We start from the raw sequence: 24210 nt of genomic DNA, 5'->3' as shown, positions 1-24210 counted from the left end.
TTTGCTAATCACATCAGGTTTTCATTTCACTTTCCACACCGAGCTTCTGTAACAAATTGCCACAAAGTTAGTGACTCAAAAGAGCAAAGACTATTATATTACAACCCAGAGGGTCAGACATCTAAATGGATTTCACAGTACTAACATCAAAATGTCAGCAGGGCTGCATCCCTTCCAAGGGCTGCAGGGGAGTATGTAGCTCTTTGCTTTTTCCATTCTCAAGGGGCCAAGTATCCTCCCTGACTTATGACCCCTCCATCCATCTTCTAGGCTGCAGCATAGTACTTCTAATTTTCCATCATCCCATTACTTCCTCTGCCCTGGCCCTTCTGCATTCCTCTTATATTATGGCCACCAGAACAATCCAGAATCTTCCCACCTCATGATCCTTAACAAGATCTAAAAAGTCCTTTAAGTTCCAAAAGGAAACGTATGTATGTGTTTGGGGAGATTAGAACACAGACATCTATTGTGGCCCCTGGTCTATCTATCTATCACTCAGAGGCAGAGGCTTCTCTATGTAATCCAGGCTGGCCTTGTACTCACAGTACTCCTGCCACAGCCTTCGTATTGCTACAATCATAGCTGCACACTTTTATCTTTTTTTATAAACAGTGTAGCCAGACACAGTGGCATTGGCACATAACCAAATACTTAGGAGGCAGAGACAGGAGGTTCACAACCAGTTTGAGGGCAGTTTGGTTTATATAGACAGTTCTAGGCCAGGCATGGCTACATAGTGAAACCCTGGTTCAAAATAACTAAGCAATACCAAAAAAAGTTCATAGAGACACTCCTAGCACTGTATGGTTCCCCACTACACCTAGAACAAATCCAGCCACATTAGTCTTTGAGCTTCCCCTGCCTTCCTTCATCCACGGAGCATGCCAAATCTTTTCTGACTACAAGGCTTCTCCACTTTATCATTCTGTCTAAAATATCCTTTCCCCCGCTCTTTGCGAGGCTGGCTTATTCTTCCAACACCATCCCAAATGCCACTTCTTCAAAGAAGCTATGTCTGATCACTGGTCACGTAACAGCCTTCCTCAACTATTACTATTTGAATGTAGCCCTTTATCATTTATCAGAGTCTGTAACATAGTATTTTATACACCAGTTTACTTTTCTACTGAACCTCTATCTCGCTATAATGAAAACTCTAAAACAACAGAGAGAGTGTGTCTATCCTCTTATATCCCAAACATGTAGCGTATTACCAGACATTTACTAGTGTTGATTGAATCAATGTAGGATGGCCTGGGGTGCATCTTAGTGATAGAAGATAGACTCTGGGGAAGGAAGAGAAAGGGAGAGGGAAGAGGAAGGGCAAGGAGGAAGAAGAGAATGATTGTATTATGATACTCCACTCTAGGTAAAGAATATAAGAAAAGTGTATTGCTGGTCCAAATATGGCCAACAAACCAATCCTAATTACTTTAGGTATTGCCAGGACAGATTTCAGTCCCAGTACAATTGAAACAATTTTCCATGTGCAATTCATTCCCTTGTTTAACAAGTGTTTACTAAGTAGCTAGTGGAGTCTGCGATCCTCACAACTCTATTATGTACCTACTGTTGTTACCATCCCCACTTTCTACTTGAGAAAACTGAAGTTGAATGTGGCATGGCTGAGACTGAATATGTCCCTTGCTCTCTGTAGTGGAAAGAGAATCAAAGATTTGCCAGAACTGGGCAAGACTGGGAGAGGTGAGTGGAAGCATGAGACAGGCAGCAAAAATCAGGGTAATGAGTCTGACTAGGCCTCTGAAAGAAAGTGGTGTCTGCATGAAATTAGAAGCATCAAGTAGGGCTCAACAAGTAAACACTCCTGCTGCCAAGCCTGAAGACCCGAGACTGATTCCCACAGCTCATGTGGTAGGAGAAAACCAACTCTCCCAAGCTTCCCTGTAAACACTCACATTAAACATGCACAGTACACACTCACACATACTGCACACACACACCACACACACATACCATACATACACACCATACATACACCACACACACATACCACACACAGCACACACATACAGATACATACACACTCTTCACACATACCACACACACACACCACATACTACAACACATACACACACACTCCACATACATAACACAAAACACACACACACACATACACACAAACACATACCACCACCACCATCAGCACCACTACTACCACTACCACTACATCCACCATGGCACTTGTGCACTCATCCACATGCATACATGCATACACACACAACACATAAATACATGTTTAAAAAGTGTAAGTAGATTTTGGCTAGGTGAAAGGAACTCCAATTTGTTACTTACCGATAAGGCTCACGAGGTAGCATGCACCTTGATGAGTTTCCTGTCATTTGTCATAGTCTGGCCTTCCCTGAGCCTTGCAGGCCATTAAATGCAAACTGCAATGAGAACACAAATCAGGAAAGACTGAAGCTTAGAAATCAAGCATCAATTTGCTCAGAGAAACGAAGGTGGGCATTCACCCCCTTCATCAGTGCCCACTGAAACAGTTTTCTGCTGAGTCTAGAACAAGAGTCTGCAAACTTTTCCTTTAAAGTCACATAGTAAATGTTTTGTGCTTTGTATGTTTTACACAGTCTGCATCACAGTGATTAAATTCTACAAAAGCAGTGACAGACAACATGCAAACATGCAAACAGACAACATGCAAACATGCAAACAGACAACATGCTGTGTCCCCAAAAGCTCGATTTACAAAGACTGATGCTTGAGCCAGATGTGATCCATGCTGTGGTTTATTGATCCATAGCCTAGAACAAGAAAATGAAGCAAAGAAGTGTGAACAGAAGGGAATACTGTGGGACACACTGTGACACAGTACAGATTCTATGAGATTGTTTTGTTCTCTGCTGCTGGGAGGTTGCAAAGGTTGAGGGCAGGTACGTGGAGATGGGGAGATGAGTGGGATTGGGATGGTTAAAGTGAAGTTCCCAAAGAACCAATAAAAAAATTAAAAATCTTTTACAAAATGAGAAAACTACGCCAGGCAGTGGTGGCACACACCTATAATCCCAGAACTCAGGAGGCAGAGGCAGATGGATCTCTGAGAGTTCAAGGGCAGCCTGTTCTACAGAGTGAGTTCCAGGACAGCCAAAGCTACATAAAGAAACTCGATCTTGAAAACAAAAAGTTTTAAAGAAAAAAATTATAAAAGGAATGAGAAAAAGTAGAAGCTTGGAAGATGTCTCTGTCAGTATATGCTAGGCAAGCTTGAGAGCCTGACTCAGATCCTTAGCACTAACATAAAGGACCAGGCATGGGGCCATGTACCTCCAGTCCCAGTGCTGGGGAGGCAAAGACAGATGCATCTGTAGAGATCACTGGACAGCCAGCCTAGGAAACTCACTGTGCTTCAGATTCCATGAGAGAGCTTACACACCTGAGTGTTTAGTAAATACACACACATGATCATGTACATTTATACCTCCCCATTTATACCCACACTAGATGTGGAGAGCCGTGAGCAATTGCCATCACGAGCCTCCGCTGTGCCTAACTGGTAAACAAGTAATGTGTGCAGGTGCAAGAGTAAATTCGTGCCAAGTCACTGCCCATCCCGGGGCGTAGTAGTGAGGTGATGAGTGAGCAGCTAATCAGGAGCGGACACGTCACATGGAGGGGTATATAAGCAGCATCATTTTCTTTGTTCGTTGTTCTTCTTTCACCTATGCAATCAATGCTCTCCCAATAAACGTGCGCAGAAGGATCCTGTTGCAGCGTCGTTCTTCCTGGCAAGTTGAGCGCGTGCAAGAACTAACAAGTACATACACCACACTCACATACAACATAATACACATATAAGCATGGATACCCAAATGCACAAATGCCCACACCCACACTATTAACGCATAGCCACCACCACCCCCAACACGTACATGCACCCACATGTCCACATATCCACTGCCATACTAACAAGTACATACACAACACAGGAAAAAATTAAAGAGAAGAGTGGTTGCAGGAGTCACGTGATTAATTACATCCGGTGTTGGAAGCCTGATGTGTCATCAAGGCAACAAAGATCCATAATTCCCACACCAGATCAGGTCACTCCCAAGCAGAGGATCCTCTTTCCTTGAACTGCTTTAGATGGACACGATGGCTTCAGGCCTCTAAGATCTTCCTCTGTTACTGCTAGTTCCTTCAAAAACATACCTAGTTAAAAGCCTCGGCTAAAAAACTCTGTTTACCAGTAACCAGTAACAATTCAAGCAAATGCCTCTGCCTCTGCCTCCGCCTCCGCCTCCGCTGCTGCCGCTGCCTCCTCCGCGCCTGCATAGCTCCTTTAGACTACCCCACCCGGGGATCCATCCCTTAATCAGCCACCAAACCCAGACACTATTGCACATGCCAGCAAGATTTTGCTGAAAGGACCCAGATATAGCTGTCTCTTGTGAGACTATGCCGGGGCCTAGCAAACACAGAAGTGGATGCTCACAGTCAGCTATTGGATGGATCACAGGGCCCCCAATGGAGGAGCTAGAGAAAGTACCCAAGGAGCTGAAGGGGTCTGCAACCCTATAGGAGGAACAACAATATGAACTAACCAGTACCCCCAGAGGGGAGAGGGTTTAGGGAACTTTCAGGATAGCATTTGAAATGTAAATAAAGAAAATATCTAATAAAAGAAAAAAAGAAAATTCCCTGACCCCTAATATCAGCAGTAACTAGTTGATAAGCGATAAAACATGGAAAGGAAGGTAGGGAGAAAAGAAAGGGGAAATGATATAATTATATTTTAAATTGAAAAAATACTTAAAAGCCACTGGCCTTTTAATTGGAAATAAACGTTTGTTTGTTATAAAATCAGGATAGGTTTATTTTAGAAAATTAAAAAAATAACCCATCCATGTGACACACGTCAGTAACCTCAATGGTTGGGAGGTGAAAGCAGCAGGGTCATCCTCAGACACATGGTGCATTTCAGGCCAGCCTGGGCTACATGTCAAGAAAGGATCAGGAAGGTAGTGGAAGAGAAATGTAGGTGGGAGAAGGAAACAGAAGAAGTTGCACTGTGCTCTAAGTACCCACAAAGCATCGCTAAGCAACTTCACATACATCCTTCCAAATCTTTTTTAGCAAAATGAGATATTATACAAAACAAAGAACACACACAGAGAGAGAGAGAAAGAGAGAGAGAGAAAGAGAGAGAGAGATTGTTTTTTGAGGACAAGAATTTTGTTCTTTTTATGTGCTACTATAATCACAATGCCTTTAAAATGTCATTCTACATAAGAGTAGCACACATATTGTGTTAATTATTTAGTTAAAAAACATCAGGCTTTCCCAAGCAGCTGCGGAAGATGGAGGAGAGGCAGGTTCTGGTATTGGATGGCCTAGGCAATCTTCTGGGCCGCCTGGCGGCCATTGTGGCCAAGCAGGTGCGTCTGGGCCAGAAGGTGGTGATCATACGCTGTGAAAGCATCAACATTTCTGGAAATTTCTACAGAAACAAGTTAAAGTATCTGGCCTTTCTCTGGAAGCGGATGAATACCAACCCCGCCTGAGGCCCCTACCACTTCCGAACCCCCAGCCGCATTTTCTGGCGCACTGTGCGAGGCATGCTGCCCCACAAGACGGAGAGAGGCCAGGCTGCCCTGGAACGCCTCAAGGTGTTGGATGGGATCCCTCCACCCTATGACAAGTAAAAGCAGATGGTGGTCCCTGCTGCCCTCAAGGTTGTTCGGCTGAAGCCTATCAGAAAGTTTGCTTACCTGGGGCATCTGGCTCATGAGGTCAGGTGGAAGTACCAGGCAGTGACAGCCACTCTGGAGGAGAAACAGAAGGAAAAGTCCAAGATGCACTATCGGAAGAAGAAGCAGCTCTTGAGGTTACGGAAACAGGCAGAAAAGAATGTGGAGAAGAAAATCTGCAAGTTCACAGAGGTCCTCATGACCAGTGGACTCCTGGTGTGAACCCAATATAGACTGTGCCATAGATAGATAGATAGATAGATAGATAGATAGATAGATAGATAGATAGAAAAAACTCAAGGGAGTGCTGGAGCAATGGCTCAGTGGTTAAGCACACTGACTGCTTTTCCAGAGGACCCAAGTTCAATTCCCAGCACTCACATGACAGCTCACTACCATCTCTAACTTCAGTTCCAGGGGATCCTCTGACATTCAAGAGCACCTGCACTTACATGCACATGCACATAATTTTAAAATAAATTGGCAAGTTGTGGTGGTGTGCGCCTTTAATCCCAGCACTCAGGAGGCAGAAGAAGGGTTCGCTGTCAGCCTGGTCTACATAATGAGTTTCAGGGAACCAGGGTTACATGGAGAGACCCTGTCTAAAAAAAATAATAAACTAAATGTACCATATTTTCTTCAGCTGAGGGACATCTGCGTTGTTTCCAGTGTCTGGCTATTACCAATAAAGCTGCTATGAACAAAGTGGAGTTGGGTCCTGGCCTGGGTCCCATAGACACGCTTAGCATCTCCAAAGTAAACAAGAGCCATAGGGACATGTGCAGGTGCCAAGTGAAAGAAAACAACATATCAAAATACTCCTGTAGCACTTACCTCCAAGTGCATGAGCCAGTCCTTAGACCCTTCCTGGACACGAGGGAAGGCACCAAGAGTCTCATCATCACAGCTGAGGGGATCATCTTGCTATTCTGTGCAATGGTACCAGCGACACTGCTGCTATTCAGGAAGTGATGGCCAAATGAGAACGGAGAAGACATACCAGATGAGGGCTTGAATCTTGATGATTGCTCTATGAATAAGGATATCTGTAGCGGACTCCAGGACGTGGACAGGCTCCATATTGGATGTCCAGCTAGAAAAGCCATGAGTGACATCCCCCACCCTTCCCACGCCCCATCCTGCTGTCCTGTCTGTCTCTGCCTGCCATATGCCCAACTCCAGCATCCCTGCCTTAATGCTCTTCCCCTGGAGTTCCCTCTTCCCAGTCTTTGTCCCACCCTGATCCTGTCCTTCCTTAAGTCTGTCCTAGGTTCCCTCTCCAGCAGCTAAGGAGCCCTCAATCACTGCCTCTAGGGGAGCTGATTACAGCAGCTTGTCTAGTGCCACTCCTCCTCTCAGATCTGTCTTGGCCATTTAGGAGATGATAAATCCTTCCCAAAGCAACAACAACAACAACAATAAATAATAATGATGATGATAATAATAATAAATGGAATCAACATCTCAGGGAATTGTGGCTTAATCCTAGAATTTATTGTGTTGATCCATGATCTCTTATCTCCAAATAATAAAGCAAAACATAAAATGTAAAACATGGCAATGCGTCCCATTTCTCCTTTCATTCTATTAAGCAACAGTCAGTAAATCTTTCTGTGAAGGCCAGACAGTGGTTTTACAGTTAGGGGCCAAAAGGCAAAAGCACTGACCTAACACATGTATTCAGACAATGTCTGAACGTTTCCATAGATTTTTAGTCAAAAATCCAAATATAAGTGTAATATATAATATATACCAGTATGGTTATATGTATATGTACATGTATATGTACATGTATATGTATGTATATATATGTGTGTGTGTATTGCAAATTATTACATGCAATTCCAAATATATTTGATAATTTCTATAAGGTTTCATAATTCAGGAGGTCTACTACAGAAACAAATGCAATAGATTAACATTGTGTTGCATTGCACTGGAAAGCTGCTATTCTCTATTAACAAAATGACTGTAAAGGAATCCTTTGGAAAAAGAGAAAAGAAAAACATTCTTAGCTTACACTTCCCATTCTGACTGTCAATTCCTGTTATAGCATACTGCTTCTGAGACTCTGCTGCTACTTCACAAGTTTGGGTGAAAATAACATTATTCTTAGTGGACATTTGCCTTGTTTTATGCTGAATTCCTGAAGCCGCATGGCACTACAGTGTTGGGAAACCCTGCTAATTAAGGTCACGGTCTACCATGACCAGATAGCTCCTCTGAGCTCCATAGAAAATGGAGGACTCTCTTAACCAGCAGGACTTCCCCTTCTCTGACCTTGTCTAGGGAGCTCGGTCCCTACACCCTCTGTCTGAGGAAGGTCATGCAGTCCTTGGCAAACCTACAAGTTCATCTTCCTGTTTCCCAGGCAAGGACCTGGGATTCCTGGAATGCCTCTCCATGCAAATGAGGCATTCCAGGTACTTTAAACTGTAACCAAGGATTTACTTTCATCCTGAAAGTTCCTTCCCACTCTCCAAGGTTCATATTTAGCCTTGGTTCACCCCAATAAAGTTGACAAGCTGATTCACTGAAGATCATCTAAGAGAGATATTTCACTGAACATCATCTAACAGAGCTGCAACACTAAAATCCATTTCAATGAATATCATCTAAGAGAGCTGTAACACTAAAATCTTCAGAGAAGGCCTTCTTAACTACCACCACCACCACCACCACCACCACCACAACTTCCAGCTGGATTGGGATCTTACAGTGCCCCCTTCAATGCTCTGATTCATCCTTTCAATATGGTATGTTGTATGTAGCAGCACCTGAACACCCTGAGGGGGAACTACACTACAGTACCTGGGAAAAAGAGTTCCTAGGCAAATCCTTTAAAATACCCACTGTCTTCAGGTACTCGATACATAGCTTCTACGTAGGTCTCATTTCACATGGCAGAAGGTAGACCAGGGCTTAGTTCCCAGTGCCCACATGGCAGCTGACAACCCTCTGTAACTCCAGTTCCAAAGATCCAATGCCCTGTTTTGGCCTGTGCAGGCACTGCATGCACACAGTGCACAGACACACATGCAGGCAAAACACCCATACACAGAAAATCTAAAAGGGAAAATCAGCAAACATCAGGATTCATTTATTTCCTGCCTCAAATGAGATATTCAAAGTGTTAAGAGAAGAATGTGGCTACTTCTGAACACAGATAACGGGTATAAAATTGTTCTCTTAAAACCAAAACAAAGCCAAAAAAACTGAATGTGTTTAATTAAACCCATTAGTAAGTAATAGGCTTCATTATGATATTTTATACATGTATGTCAGTACATGCTGTTTTATTTGTCGCTCTCTTTCACTACCCCTTGCTAGGCCCCAGTCCTTGGTGCTAATACCCTCCCTTCTATTTTCCTGTAACACATATTCTATTGCTCCCCTTTCCCCCTTCCTTCCTCCTTTAAGACTGCTTCCTCTCATTTCATAGTCTCCCCTTTCTACTTCTCTCTCTCTCTCTCTCACACACACACACACACACACACAAAATTAGATTCCACATGTGAAGGGAAAATGCAGTATTTCACATTTTAAATATTTTTGTTTTTTACTTAACAACAACAAAAAAAAAAAAAACCTCTATCTACTTCTGTCCATTTCCAGCAAATGTCATGATTACATTTTTCTTATGTCTGAATAAAAAAATCAATTTACTGTGTTCTATATCTTTTATTTTATTAAATATCATTTGCACACACACATGAGTGTGTGTGTGTGTGTGTGTGTGTGTGTGTGTGTGTGTGTGTGTATGCATATGGGGATGTACCATAGCACATATGTGCAGGTCACAGGACATTCAGGAGTCAGCTGTCTTCCTCTTCCGTGTACATCCCAGGGATCAAACTAAAATCATCAGACTTGGTGGCAAAAGAGCCTTTACCTGCCAAGTCATATGACTCCCTACACACATGCGCACACACTTAATACTTTCTTCTGTCTGGCAGCCCACAGGGCACTTACCACACTACTCTCCTGTTTCTCTCCCCCTAGTGGAACCAGGTACTCTCTGCATCCATGGGCAATTTCAGCTCCTAACTTGTATAACATTGAAAAGGCAAGGTGCAACTAGGCAAACCAAATGACCAAAAAAATTAAAATAAAATAAAATAAAATAAAATAAAAATAAAAATCCAGTCTAGACAAGTACATATCCCAATGAAATATAAAACAAAAGACAAGCCCCCAAAGTGTTGGTGTCAGGGGCAAGCGTGACTGGGGGGAACAGGTCTGGAGTAAGAGCGAGGTTGAGACATGTCCAAACCCCGAAAATCTCCTCTTTAGACTGGTAGGAATGAGCGGTTCCCCCTCCCTGTTCTGGGCCTGCATGCTCCTGTACATGTATCTTTGCAACCCTCACCTCCACCACCACTGAGGTAGTCACGTAGCCTGGTGCCCAAATGACAGGTTTAACTTCCTCTCTCCCTAGAAGGACAAGTCCAGAAAGCATATGGAATTTCTCCTCATACAAATAAGGCATTTCCAGCACCTCAGTGCCAATCTATAGAGTCTATCTGAAAAGCCCCTACCCACTCTGAAAGGTTCATATAGCCATTATTATCCCCAAATAAAGAGAGCTATAACACTGAAAACTATTGGAGAAGGCTTTTTTCTCCCTGGCACTCAAGCTAAGGATGCTCTGCCTGGGCAAGCTTTGTTCTTTTCATTCCAGCCTGGTGCACTCCAGTGCTAGAATGCCCCAAAAGCAGCAGAACTGGACCTACACTGGTTACAGTTCCTGAGAAATTGGAATGCTCATTCATTTGCTGTTTCAGCAGAAAACAGCGGAGTCACATGGGAAAGCAGTTTGGAAGTGCTCAAAAGAACTAAACATTTAGCTCCCAGATGGGACAGCCATTCCACTCCTACATGCATATCCATAATGGCTAAATAGATATACATAGATGTTTAAACAAAAACTTTTACATCAATGTCCACACATGCCACAATAACCTAAATATAGAAAAATTCAGAATGTCCCTCAGTTGATGAATGGAAAAATAAAACAAAAAAAAAAATTCAGTATTTCCTATATAGTGGAACTTTAGTCTGGGGCGGGGGGGGGGGAGAGCAGATAATTGATAATACTATAATATGAATGAACCTTGAAAACACTCTAGTAAGTAACAGAAGCCAGTCATGAAAGACTACATGTTGTATTAGTTTGCTCATATGAAGTACCTAGGAAAATCACCTAGAGACAGATGGCTGACCAGGCGATAGGGGGAGTATTAACTGCAAATAAGCTTCAGAGAATTTCAGAGAATGTGTGCATGTGTGTGTTTATAACTTTATAATATGCTTTAAAGCATAAGGCTGGGGAAAAGTCTCTTGATTCAGTTCATGAATCAGTTTCCAGCTAATGTTTCTCCCCGTGGAGAGTAGTCTTGTGAAGAACTGTGATAAACTGTTTCTGAGGCTTTTTTGTTGAATGAAACTTGGAAGTTGTACTCAGAAAACATCAAGAGTTAGCATCTTTCTCTCTGTGAAATGGTATGATGTCTTCAGGCATACAGTTTAGGTGTTTCCATTTGGTATGCACCAGTGTGGTCTCGATAGTTCCTGGTCTCCTGCCAATTCATGTCTGTGGCTGTTCAAAGCCATCTCCCATTCAGGCGATTTGTTTTGTACCCTCTCAAAGTCTGTTCAGAATGAGTTATCCTGCTCTATTTTGGCCTGGCCCTGGAAACGTTGAGAGTTAAACGGTGCCAGATCAGCCAATAAATAAAAGCCTACACCCCAACACCTACTATCCCTGTGAGTCCTCCAAAGAGAAAAGCCAGACAGTTCAAGAGTGAAGGAGGGGCGCCAAAAGGATGCAAGTGCTCTTTGACCTAAGGGAAAGGCAGAGAGAGTAAAAATTTCTTTTGGAGGGTAAAAGCCAAGCCGCGACAACCTTGAGGTCAGGTGTCCTTCCTAATGTCCAGAAACTCACCTAGTCACTCCTGGGACTTTCGTTGCTTTCTCTGCTGCAATGATAACCACCAACCATCACAGAGCTACTAAGACCTACAGGGGAGGACAAAAAACCGCCTGAGGCAGTTGGGAAATGCCTATCCATTGTTTCTTCACAGTTCTCAAATCTCATTTCAAGATTTTCAGCATGTTAAGCTAGTCCCATGAGGCCACCATAACCACAGAGCTCAGAGTTGCCTATCTGAGCACGCCTGATTCATTCCCGAGCTCAGGTGAAAAGTTGAGGCTCGCCTAGCCAAGCCCCATAATGCTTTGCCCGGGATACCCGAACCTTGGCGAATTCCGTCGAATACAGCCGATTCAATCCAGTTCAGCTAAGCAAAGCCGAACACAACCAAGTCCCTCTGGAGACTAGCCGAGTCCCAGTCCTGACGCACCCAGACGAATCAAATGGAGCCTAACCGAACTTAACTTAGTCCCATTCAAGTTTAACCAAGTACGGCTGAATCTAGCCCAGTCCCACCCCAGCCAAGCCAAGCCTAGCTGAATCCAGAGTAGGCGAGCCGAGTTTTGCCGAAATTAGCCGAACACAGCCAAGCCCCAGACAAACTGAATCAAAGGCCAAACCGGATTAGTCGAGTTTTGCCTAGCCTTGCCTAGCCTAGTCAAGCCGAATCTAGCAGCTAGAGCTTGCCTTCCTAACAAACTGAGACCTAACAGAGCCAAGCCAGATCCAACCAAGTCTTACCCTGTCCAACAGATTCCTTGGTAAATCCAGTTGAGCAAAGCCTTCCTGAATCTAGCAGAGTCCAGCCTGAGCTTAAGTGAGCTAGTTGAGCAGTTAAACCCGCTGGAATCCAGCTGAGCACAGCAGAACTATTTTGAACCTGGATCCCAGCTTCTTTGTGGGGGTTTAAAAAGCCGGGTTTGGTTGAACCTTTTTGTTAGTTAGTGACCTTCCTGAAAACATGTGAGCTCTGAGCCTCAGGTTCTCAGGCCTCTTGACCTTCCTACCTGAGGTTCTCTGCCTCAGAGGCAAACTATGTGTCTTGATTGGAGCTCAGAACTTGCCTGCAGCTCCCAGTTGCTAAGGTCAATAGCAACTATGCCATGGCCCTCATACGGAAAAGCAAGACTCCCTCATTTTCAGATCTCTGTATTGCACTGTCCCAATGGTTCACCTGCTCTAAGGCTCTTACCCTACTTGTTTCGTCTCATTCCCTTAGCTACAGCACACAATGTTAATAGTAAGCTTCGTGGGGTAGTAGGTGCTGTCATTGTGAGGTGACTGGTGCACCTAAGATTCTGTAGTGAAGTCATCTTCTCTCTTCTGGCTACCACACTCATAGCTTCCAACTAAACTGTTTGTTGTGCTGTTGTTGTTGTTGTTTCCGGTTTGGTTTGGTTTTTACTTTTGTTGTTTGGTTGTTGGTTTTCTTTTGGTATTCATGGAAATCATCTCACTGTACATTTCTATTTTTTTTCTTCTAAGTCGTTCAGATTTGTCTTAAAGCTCTTATGTTTTACAGACGGGTTTCCATCTGTTCTCTTGCTTTTTCTAGGAAAACAAAAACATAATTTATGACCTGTGTGTGCCTGCAAATAAGTTTATTCCTGGTAGTTTTGTTGCTGTGCTTCTATATTTCCTTGGACTCTCTTTTGCCAGATGATTTTTTTCATTTTGTTCTAGAAATTATTACACATATTAGAAAAACAAAACCAGATTTTTCACATGTAAAAACCTATATGGGGAGTACAACCTCAACAAAGCAAATTATATATTTCTCTGCACTCATGGAGTTTGAAATAAGATTTAAAATAGGGCTGGTGAGATGGCTCAGTGGGTTAGAGCACCCGACTGCTCTTCCGAAGGTGCAGAGTTCAAATCCCAGCAACCACATGGTGGCTCACAACCATCCTTAACAAGATCTGACCCCCTCTTCTGGAGTGTCTGAAGACAGCTACAATGTACTTACATATAATAAATAAATAAATAAATCTTTAAAAAAAAAGATTTAAAATAAATGTGTTAAATAATCCAACATTTACCTATAGCTTGTTTTTGTTTTTTATTTCTGCCTGCTTTTCTGATCATTTAATTATTGAACACATATTTTCTAATTTTGTGACCTTTCAAACTACTGTTCATATAACAACCATAAATTTATTTGATAGAGGTTTTTAAAAATAGCAAAAAAGGAAATGTGTGTCTCTTTAAAAAATATTTATGTGTATATGTGTGCTTGCTTATCTATAATGTGTACCATGCATGTAGCTCAAAGTGGATAGACGGGCCTTTGACACTACCTGCCTGATGTGTGTGCTGGCAACCAAATTCTGGTCCTCTGTAAAAACAGCAACTGCTTTTAATTACTGAGCCATCTCCCCATCTCCTTTTTTTTTTTTTACACAATATCTTATATATACCAGGTTGATCTCAAACGTGCTATGTTGCTGAGAATGGCCTAAGTGTCTGATCATGCTGCCTCCTGAGTGCTGAGATTACAGGTGTGTGCCATTGTGCCCTTGAGTTTATATATTGCTGGGATTAGTGAAACCAGGGACTGTATGCATGTTAGCCAAACACTCTACCAACCAAGTTATATATCTTCAGTCCTATGTGTTATTTAGTTTCAAGAATCATTGATGCTAAACCTTTATTTTATTTTCTTGAACTCAGATGTTTGCCCATTGAGACAAATACCCATGGTATTTTAAGTCAATCCCCCTTTTTTCTAGGCTGGTAGCTGGGAACATAGCTTAGTTGGTAAAGTGCTTGTCATGCAAGCATGAACATGAGTTTGGGGCTTGGAACCCACATATAAAAGCTGGCTGTAGTGCGTCATACTTGTTGAAGAGGTGAGACAGATAATAGTCCAAGGTTATATGTGGCTCATACACATATACATACTTGTACACACATGTGTACCCAAGACATAAATATGTATACACAAAAATTGTGGCTGCATAAAATTGTTTATATTTTCCAGTTAGTTTATCTGCACAAGTTTTAAGAAGTTATGTTGCTGGATCCAGAGGTTTTCATATTTCAACCATTGCTGCACTCCTTAAAGGTCTGTCAGCAAGAGTGTGTCAGTACTCAGTCGTATCAGTGGAATGAGGGAGATTATTTCCCTATATTCTCCACATTCGGTTTTCATGTTTATTATCTTTTCCCAGAAATCACATTTAAGAATAAATATGAGATGAATATGGTTTCAGACTCTGAGAAAGAACCTTCTTAAACAGATCATTTATTTATGTCTTGTTTAACAACAGAAATGAGACTGGGACCATGCTACTGACTGACTTGGTAGGTAAAAATTAGCACAATTATAATATAGCCAATAGACTGATTATATATTTGAACTCATTATCCTAGAATAAAAATTAGTACTGATTTTTTTAAGAATGTGTATGGGTGTCTTGCCTGAAAGTATGTCTATGGACCTTTTATGTATCTGGCAACCCCTGAAACTGGAGTTATAGATGACTGTGAGCTGCCATGTGGGTGTTGGGAATTGAACCTGGATGCTCTGGAAGAGAAGCCAATACTCTTAACCACTGAGCCATCTTTCCAGCCCTATAACAACGTTTGACTCAGTAGAGGCAGATCTGAAATTCAGTTCCAGCTGTAGCCCATACTGGCTGTGTGATGTTCAATGAACGACTATAATCCGACAACTCTTGATGTCGTTGATTTATAAAGTAGAACTTGAGAAAAGAGTAGATATCTAACAGCACAGTTGTGGGATGAGCCGTACCAAGTTGTCAGGGGGCAGCAGTGATACACATATCCTTTCAAGATGAGGCTATAAGACTCAGCCCTGTATTCTCTATTCTACCCCTTTTGATGACATACAAGGTATGCTTCATTTGTTCTACCAAAAGTGATTAAAAAAAAAACAGGAAATGAGAGCAATTGCCTACTATAAATACCTAGCATACCTTAACCTACAATCAGGACACCATTGTTCTCAGGAGGAGTGAAGGCATGTGCTTATAAATTCAAGCACTGACGTCACTCTCACCGTGTGTAAATGACTGCTTTCCTGCTGTCTTGTAATCCTTGATGCTTCTTTAGTTAAGGCCTAAAGGAGAAGGACACTTTTCGCATTTTATCCAGCCATGGATGCCTGCAAAATATTTTAGCTTCAGGATAGCTGGGATTCTACACCTCCTTATGTTGTCCTTGGGATCTCTGGTTTGGCAATCCGTACTTAATTGGATAAGGACTCCTCAGACATCAATCATGCCTCCTTCCTGCCATATACTGGGGATGTTCTGTGTCACTCTAAGGTCTGTTTCCCCCTCCCCTCTCTGTCACTGTTGCTGAGGATCATGACTTAGCTGGCTTTACACAGTCTAAAAGGCGAGGGGTGGGGGGAAGCCTTTAACTTGTAAGAAAAGGAAATGTTCCCCCAACACACACAATGCACAAACCACACCCCCTGCCATGCATGGAGTAGGGGTAGTGTTGATCTGGCCCAGGGAAGCCACAGTAGCATTTGATAAATAGTCTCATGTCATCCTCCCATCATCAGCAAGCCCCTAGGCATTCCTGAACACACCATTATGTCTGCCAGTAGCCAGGCTCAGTAAAGTTCAAGGAATCTGACTGTTACATCCTCAAATGAACAGCCATGTAATCACTGAGTGCATCACAGGGACAATATTTTATTTCTTCTGTCCTTCCGTCTGTAGCAGATTAAGGAACACATTCTAACCCAGCAGCTGCCATGTCTCCAGAGCCTAGAATGATGGGTGAGCCCTCCTGTGTTAATTTCATATTCAAAGCACATCTACTAACAGCAGGCCCTACAGACTCACAAGCCTTCATTTCCTTGTAGGTGAAGACACACTGCATGCCAGGGTGCTACAAACTCATGAGTCGGGGAAGAGATGGAGGCTTTGAAGTCAGTCAGCATAAAGCAGTGGTTCTCAACCTTCCTAATGTTGTGACAGTACCTCATGTTGTACTGACCCCCAAGCATAAAATTGTTTTTGTTGCTATATCATATCTGTAATTTTACTACTGTTATGAACCATAATGTAAATCTGTGTTTTCAGATGGTCTTAAGTGACCCCTGTGAAAAGGTTGTTTGACACCTTCAGAAGGGTCTCCACACACAGGTTGAGAAACACTGCCCTAGAAGTGTTCTAGCTGTCTAGCTTACAGTCCCCACAATTCCATGTGTGTTTCTCAGACATTCAGCCTGTCTCCTCTTTAGAGAAATGAGATCATGGTCTTGCCTATTTTGTAAGATTGGTATGAGGGTTAAAGGAACTGATGTATTTAAAGGACTTCATACTAATTTGCCATGGCAAATAACTCTAAAGAAATCTCAGGAGTAATATTTGTTCTGGTTTTATTATAATTATACAGAGGCCAGGGAGAGGAAGAAGAAACCATAGAAACAGAGAATAGGGTACCAAAACGGCCAGGAGAGGAGGGAGCCATGAAGGAAGGGTGTCATGGAAACAGAGAGAAAAGATTCCAGGAAGGAGGGAAACAATATAAAAGGCCACTCAAAGGCCAGATGCTTCTGACAAGACAAAAAGCCATTTTCAGCCCATAGTGACTAGTGAGGGTAGAGGCAGAAGGAAGAAAAAAAGCCCATAGCTTAAAAGGAAGGGTATCACAGCCGAAATGTAATCACCTTCCTCCTCCATTTCCTAGTCTCAGTGGTCTGATCTGAGTACCCAGGTATCCAATCTGAGAAAAATGTACTTTTCCTGCACAAAGAAACGGCTGGTGTCTCACGAGGGAGAAGGAGAGGGAGAGGGAAAGGGAGAGGGAAAGGGAGAGGGGGAGGGGGAAGAGGAGGGGGGAGGAAGAGGGAGAGACAGAGACAGAAACCAGGTTAGTGAAATAAAAAAATTAATCGATTTTTAGTGTGTAGCACAGAGGCTGGGGGTGGTAGTTGAAAGGGCCATGAACAGCTATGATTTCTTTCTTTTCCTTTCTGTGGGGCCAGCAAATACTGTTGGCATCATAATCTATGTCTTTGGGCAAATCATTCAACAAGTATTTGAGGAGTGAATTTGAACGAAGTTGATATGGAACATGGAACTTTAAAACAAACCAGTGCTAGACACTGGGGACAGATACTCAGCAAGGGGTAATGTGATGCTTTAATCTTCATTGCCAACTTGACTGCATTTAGAACCACCACGGAAGCTCCTCTCTGGGGATATCTGTGATTGCGTTTTCAGAGAAGTTCAACTGCAGAAGGAAGAGCCATTCGGCATGTGGGTCTGCCATCCATCCCATGGGCTGACATCCCCAAACTGAATTAAAAAGGAAAAAACAAGAGGAGCATCAACCTTCTCGTCCTTCCCCCATGTGTGTGTGTGTGTCTGTTTGTATCACTGTATTCTCTCTCTGTCTCTCTGTCTCTGTCTCTGTCTCTGTCTCTGTCTCTGTCTCTGTCTCTCTCTCTCTCTCTCTCTCTCTCTCTCTCTCTCTGTGTGTGTGTGTGTGTGTGTGTGTGCCTCTGTTTCTCCCCACCTCTCCAGCCTGCAGGTGCAACAGCTTCATGCCTTGCCTTCTCTTCCAAGATGAACAAACAGCACTGTCAAAAGGTGAGCCAAAACCAACCCTTCCTTTGGTGAAGGATCTTGTCACATTGTTGAGGAAAGTAATTAATACAGCAAACATACAGAGGGGGCAGGTGGAAATGAAGTGAAACCTGGGGCGAACTGGAGGATGTTCGAAGCTCCCATATCTGAAGGAGTCCGAGAAGCCAAAGAAGCTTCCTTTCAAGAGTGCAAAAGGTCACCTCTCGCTGAAGAGAGCGTAGTGGCTGCTGGAGATTCACTGATGCTTTGGAGGGATACCAAGGCTGGCAGCAGCAAATCTTTCTTTCTTCAGGTCTGAATTCTAAGCTAAAGGCTCAGAAGCAGTTTCACTTTGGCCATGAGTGTTCAGAGGTTTTTTTTTTTTTTTTTTAAGAATGCCGGGGAGTGTGGCTCCAGGGGACTGAGCAAGAGCCAGAAACCAAGGGCTACAGAGGTAGTTCTAGAAAAAGGAAATACTTTAAGGGTTCTGAACAAAACTTCTTGTAGCCCTTGCTGTCTGCTGCCTTCTCCAGGTCTTGGCCTGGACCTCTTGTCTCTTCCAAGTGCACTAAAAGTGCCTGTGAGATGACAATCCTAATACCTGCCTCAGAGCCAAATCTAGGCCACTCTTGATTAAGCAAAGGCCGTCTGGCTAGATTTCTGCACGAAACCATATGTTTTCGATTCCTACCAGGATTTCTGTTCCTGTTCATCTCCATGAGAGTCTTCCTGGACACTCCTTCTGTCCCCTGACCTCTAGAGCTCCATTCTTCTCACCTACTTCTCCTACTGCTGCACACTCTAATCCTCTCAGTTCTGAGGAGCCCCTATTTCCTAGATGACAAACTCTTGCAGGGACTCACAAGCATGAGTTCATTTCGCCCTCTCCACCCTGCCTTTCCCTGACAGGTAGGTTGTCACCCATTGCCTGTGTGTGAATGGATCAGATTGGAAGTGATTTTACTTTGAATTGGGATTTGGGGTCCTTGGGCTCCTATATCCTATATTTTACAGACTAAGTATTAGGCCACCGTCAGGAGCAGAGCCTGCTGATGCTAAGAGCAACTGCTATCTTTTTTTCTGTAATCCAGAACGCAGCAGAGGGTAGTATCAGACCACAGAAGAGACTAGGATGCCCGGCAACAATAGCAGAGATTTTAAAATGCTACCCAAAGGATGGAATGCCCTTGCCAACATGAGCACAAATTGAATCACTGGAATTCCCATGTTAGGCTACTACCTCAGCTCAGCACTGGACTGCCCTCCCATCCCCCGCTGCTGCTGCCGCCCAGCACACTGCTCTGGAATATTAAAGAAAGCAATGAAGATTTTTCAATAAGTATAGGCCATAATTTGACTCTGTGGGGGCAGCCATTCAACTGTGGCAAAGGTATCCTTTGCTTTGGGAGATTTATTCAGCCTATATCTTTTTTCTTGTGTGTGTGTGTGTGTGTGTGTGTGTGTGTGTGTGTGTGTGTTCCAGGAAGGAGGGGGAGATTAAGCCTAGAGCTTTATGCTTGTTAAAGAAATGCTCTGTATCTCTCTCTTCGTGTGTGTGTGTGTGTGTGTGTGTGTGTGTGTGTGTGTGTAGCTACTGTGCATGAGTGGCTATGTTTGTGGAAGTACTGTGTGTGTGTGTGTGTGTGTGTGTGTGTGTGCCTGTGTGTGTGTGTGTGTTGGGGATTGAACCTAGAGCTTTATTCATGCTAAACAAGTGCTCTTTCTTTCTTTTTCTTTGTGTGTGCATGTGTGTGTGTGTGTGGGGGGGGGGGTGAGTCCAGAGCTTTGTGCATACTAAACAAGTGCTCTGTCATTGAGCTATATCCCCAATACTTTATTTTAATGTTAAGGAATATCTAAATAACTTTCCCAGTCTGGCTTTGAGCTCACCTAGCTGCTCAAACAGGCCTTGAACTCAAGATCCTCCTGCCTGTAGGTAGGAATAAATTCTAGGCCACCAGGCCTGGCCTTTTTCTTATCTGCAAATCAAAAGTTTGTTTAAAACAAAACACTTCCAAGGGTACTTTCACCCCTTTATACCTTCTCATTGTATTTTTCTTCTTCCTTTGCTTACTAAAATAATACCACAGAGACATTAAAGTAGATGCTGACATATATGTATATATTTATTGACAAAGAAGGCCACAACATACGTTTTGGTGAAAAAATACAGCATATAGAACAACACTTCTATTTGATCACTTTCGTCTATACATATTTCTAATCTAGGAACACAGATATAGAGAAATATTTAGAAGGATAGGCACCAAAGGGCTGACAATTGTTTCACAAGGTAGAGAGGTCTGGGTAATTTGTACTTTTTAATAATTTTCTTACTTGAAGATTGAACAATGAACAATACCACTTTCACAAAGAGAACAAAGCCACCAAGGAGAGAGGTTCACACAGAAAATAGACTGTTAAGCAGTGGGGAATGGGAACACGATCATAGGTCAGGCCACCTCTCTTTACTGTACTGGTATTCGGGACCCTTTCTCCACCCCCAAAGAAAGCCACTTTGTGGATTTGTTCATGCAATTAGAAATCTGTCCCCACAACTTTTCCACCGTTAAACATTTAATACGGGTAAGGGTTAATTTAAGGCTGGGGAGTCGCATCTTACTGTGGTTCAGATAGGCCAATGGGTTCACCAGGGGCCCCCCTTGCCCTCTCCTCTGCATGTGTCAGCTCCTGCAGGGTGATGATCAGATTCTCAAAAACCTGGCCCTTGTCACTCTCATTGTCACAGGTTTCTTTTGAGTGGCCCTCCTCACCACAGTGGGAACAATGGATCGTATGTTTGCGCTTCCTGGCTCTACGCAGCTCCCCAAAACCCCGATTGTTCTTTCTCCCAGCACCACTGCTAGTGGAAGGAGCCTGGATCTCAAAAATGTTTGGGGACTCAATGACCAGCACTTGGTCCTCAGATACAGCCCTGCCTAGGAAGGAAGAGGCACTTGAGGATGGCAGTGGTGGGTCCTCAGGCTCCACCAAGATCACATCCTCATCCGAATCATCAGGAGAGTCATCTATCTCGATCACATTGCAGTCGATACTGCTGATCATTATTGGTGGGGAGCTCTGAAATGCCATAGGGCTGAGTGCCCTCTCCATCACTGACTCGGCTCTTCTGGGCCGCTTTGGATTAATAAAAGTCTCCTCCCATTCCTCTTCCTCCCTTATCATCCTGATTAACTCTAGGAAATTGGGAAGGCGCTCTGGCTCATTTGCATATACCCGGAGAAGATTCTTAAGCCTGAATCGAAGGTCTGTACTCATCTCAGCTCCTACCAGGAGCTGATGCAGGCGAGCCTGGTTTGCCTCTCTCTCAGCAAACACCCCTGCCTGGATAGCATTCTGCAGCTGCACCTCTAAACGGATCACATACAGGGATGGTTTCTCTCCATGTTCCTGAACAGTGTTAACAAATTTACTATGGGCTGTCACACTGCTCTCAGACTCCCCAAAGACCAGTTTCATCGCCCGCAAAAAATCCTCTACATCTAGGCCAGGATTGGCAGCTTGGAGCAAACGCATGACCTCGCGGGCAGGGCCTCTAAGGGTTCTCATTAGACGTCTGACCTTTTCCTCCTCAGGCATATGCCAATCAGGCAGCACCCCAGTTACTTGGCTCAGCCAGTTTTCAAAGGTTTCTTCCCCCTGGGCTGGCTCTGCCCTCCCAGAGAACAACCTCATGTTTCTCTCTGCCATGCTGGCCATTAAAGGGCCAAGACTCCTCCCCAGGGATCTCAGCATGGAATGAGCCCAAGGTGGCAGGGGTGAGTTCTGCCCCCGGCTGCTACCCAAACGTGAAAGGATGCTAGCCATGTCTGACAGCAGTGATAGGATATCTTAATACACGAAGTTCAAGGCGTTTTAGAAACAAAACAAAAACGCTTTATCTTCAGCAGTGCAGCAGTCTCCAATCTCAGTAGGGGGCTGCAAAAAAGCAAAAGGGAGAGGAGAATTTAATAAGGGAGCAGGCTCCAGCTGTAATTACTGTGCCTCAATACCCCATATATTTGTCCACTGTCCTAAAATACGGGCTAGGAGAGCAGTTGCAGCCTCCTGGAGCTAGCTGATGTCTCAATACTAACAGTGTTTTTTATAGCCACGTCATCCATACCCTCCCGCCAGTCCTGTGAGAGGGAGGGCAACTGTTGCTTCCATTCTGGATTTTACTTGTGGAAATGCACAATGGTCACAAATTCGCAGGGGTTAAAAAGAGACGTCATTAACTTCATGATCTCTGGTCTTAACTGCAAGCCCCTCTCAAAACTCCCTGGACCACCCACTTCCCCCCACCCCACCCCCATACCACCCCCCCCCCTCTGTGATTTATCAGATTCTTACATCAGCTGGGAAACTGGAGTATTTCCAGCTTCTGCAACCTGTGTCCTCCCTCCCGTGAGAAAGCCTGCCTCCAGGGTCCAGTTGATGGACCTCGATCGACTGGGGGTCTCAGATCCTGATGCTCAAGACTGCGCCACATTGGAGGAGGCAAAAGAAAGGTCAGAAAAATACTCCGTCGTCATCCTTCTCCTGTTCCTCCCTCCCCCTCCCTCTTTCTCCCGCCCATTTCTGCTGTCATTAGGTAGAAAATTCCCTCTCCCACCTTCTGAATACAATACAAAACGATCCCCTACCCCCCAAAACCCCACATATTTGCATCCCTAGATACCATTATCCTACCCAGCTCTACAACCAGCTGCACCAAATTCAAGTTCAGATTCCGCTTTGATGGGCTGCTACTGTAAAACAGAATAAGAGTTGGACACACCCACCCCCACAGTACCCAGAGAAATTAGAGGAGATACATAGGGGGTTTAAGGCAAACAAAATTGCTTCTCCGTCATCCTCCAGTTGGCCTCTTCCCCTACCCCCTCCCTGGCCAGGCAAATCCTACCAAGTGGCATCTTCCAGGTGACTCCCAGTGAGGTCATGCTAACGCACCTTACCTCCCCCAGCGTCGCAATTGCAGATTCTCCAAGGCAGGAGCGGCCTATGCCCGAGGGCTTCTCTGCCCCCCACCCCGCGCGCCCCATTCCTTTTCCACACCAAGGAATCACCCATCCCATCCCCCCCCCCCCCGTTTTAAAACCTGTGATCCACTGGTAGCCAGAGGCTGCTGTGGTGTCTTCAGCTATGGATTCTGCCTGTGAGTCCCGGGGAGAAAAGTGCTGGCACCTCCGGAGCCGCTAGGCGACTCGAAGCTACCAGAAAGAGCTGCTTCACCCAGCTACTTACCCACAGGTAACCGGATTCGAATAGCGCAGTTTCCAAGGCAGCTGCAAAGCTTTTATCAGCAGCCTACTGACACAAAAGAGTGTGACGAGCTGGCCAGCGGAGCCAATCAGTGGAGTGCGGGGGCGGCTTCTAGCGGCCCAAAGCCCAAGGGTTCGGGTGGGGGAAAGCAGGGAGGGAAGGAGGGGGGCGGAAGCGGGAGGAGGGTATGCAACAGGCTCAGGTAGCCAGTGGTGCTGGGCGAGTTTAGGGAGCTAAACTACATTGCACCCCTGCGATTGTGACTCTTTCCCTCCACTCTTCCCTTCTGCTTTTGTGTTCTCTCTTGGCCCAAAATTGTGTCTCGAGGCCAGATGTGTATGTATGGCAAAGTGGGACCCAAATCAGGTAAAACAGTAAAAGCGGGGAGATATTAAGCTCCTTAGCTGGCTGTTGGGGTGTTGTGCTGGGTGGTGTAATCCAGCTTCTTGGAAGGTTGAGGTGAATGGGTCAGTAATTCAAGGCCGGTCTGTTTAATAAGCTATTTTGATGCCACTATTGGTGGCTCATGCCTGTAATCATTGCACTTGGGAGGGGTGGTTGAGAGAATCAGGAATTCAGGGCCAGCTTTAACTAGAAAGGGAGTTCAAGAGCAGCCTGCCATTCTGCTGTGCCTCTCTCTCTCTCTCTCTCTCTCTCTCTCTCTCTCTCTCTCTCTCTCTCTCTCTCTCTCGGAATGCAGGTATGAATACAGGGGATCCTGGTTTACCTAGGG

The 24210-nt window shown here is 44.2% G+C and overlaps 1 protein-coding gene, 1 long non-coding RNA gene and 1 pseudogene across 12 annotated transcripts in view; 2 read left to right on the top strand and 1 right to left on the bottom strand.

The window, feature by feature from the left end:
- Window positions 1–5336: 5336 nt before the first annotated feature.
- Gm6023 lies at window positions 5337–5948 on the top strand (annotated as a pseudogene).
- Window positions 5949–20307: 14359 nt separating this feature from the next.
- Zcchc12 (zinc finger, CCHC domain containing 12) lies at window positions 20308–23568 on the bottom strand. 10 transcript variants are annotated; one of them, NM_028325.4, is made up of 5 exons: window positions 23460–23568; window positions 23314–23368; window positions 22905–22963; window positions 22566–22693; window positions 20308–22151 (listed from the first exon to the last, which is right to left on the bottom strand). In NM_028325.4, exon 5 carries the CDS (start codon window positions 22038–22040, stop codon window positions 20832–20834), a length of 1209 nt encoding a protein of 402 aa, NP_082601.1. In that variant the 5' UTR covers window positions 22041–22151; window positions 22566–22693; window positions 22905–22963; window positions 23314–23368; window positions 23460–23568; the 3' UTR covers window positions 20308–20831. The 10 variants fall into 10 exon arrangements, with proteins under 10 accessions (NP_082601.1, NP_001345406.1, NP_001345408.1 ...); NM_001358477.1 differs by having other exon boundaries at window positions 22905–22960; XM_006541399.2 differs by having other exon boundaries at window positions 20314–22151; window positions 22894–22963; window positions 23460–23550.
- Window positions 23184–24210, top strand: part of Gm42406 — a 58258-nt gene continuing 57231 nt past the window's right edge. Inside the window, exon 1 of one of the 2 annotated variants that reach the window (XR_882283.2) lies at window positions 23184–23465. This is a non-coding gene — a long non-coding RNA (predicted gene, 42406). Of the gene's footprint in view, window positions 23466–23644; window positions 23844–24210 lie in introns of those variants that run through there. The other variant, XR_882284.2, reaches the window with a different exon arrangement.

The sequence above is a fragment of the Mus musculus genome, chromosome X, assembly GCF_000001635.26.
Source record: "Mus musculus strain C57BL/6J chromosome X, GRCm38.p6 C57BL/6J".
In the NCBI taxonomy this organism is placed as follows: Eukaryota; Metazoa; Chordata; class Mammalia; order Rodentia; family Muridae; genus Mus; species Mus musculus.
This window is presented reverse-complemented; position numbering and strand designations above follow the sequence as displayed.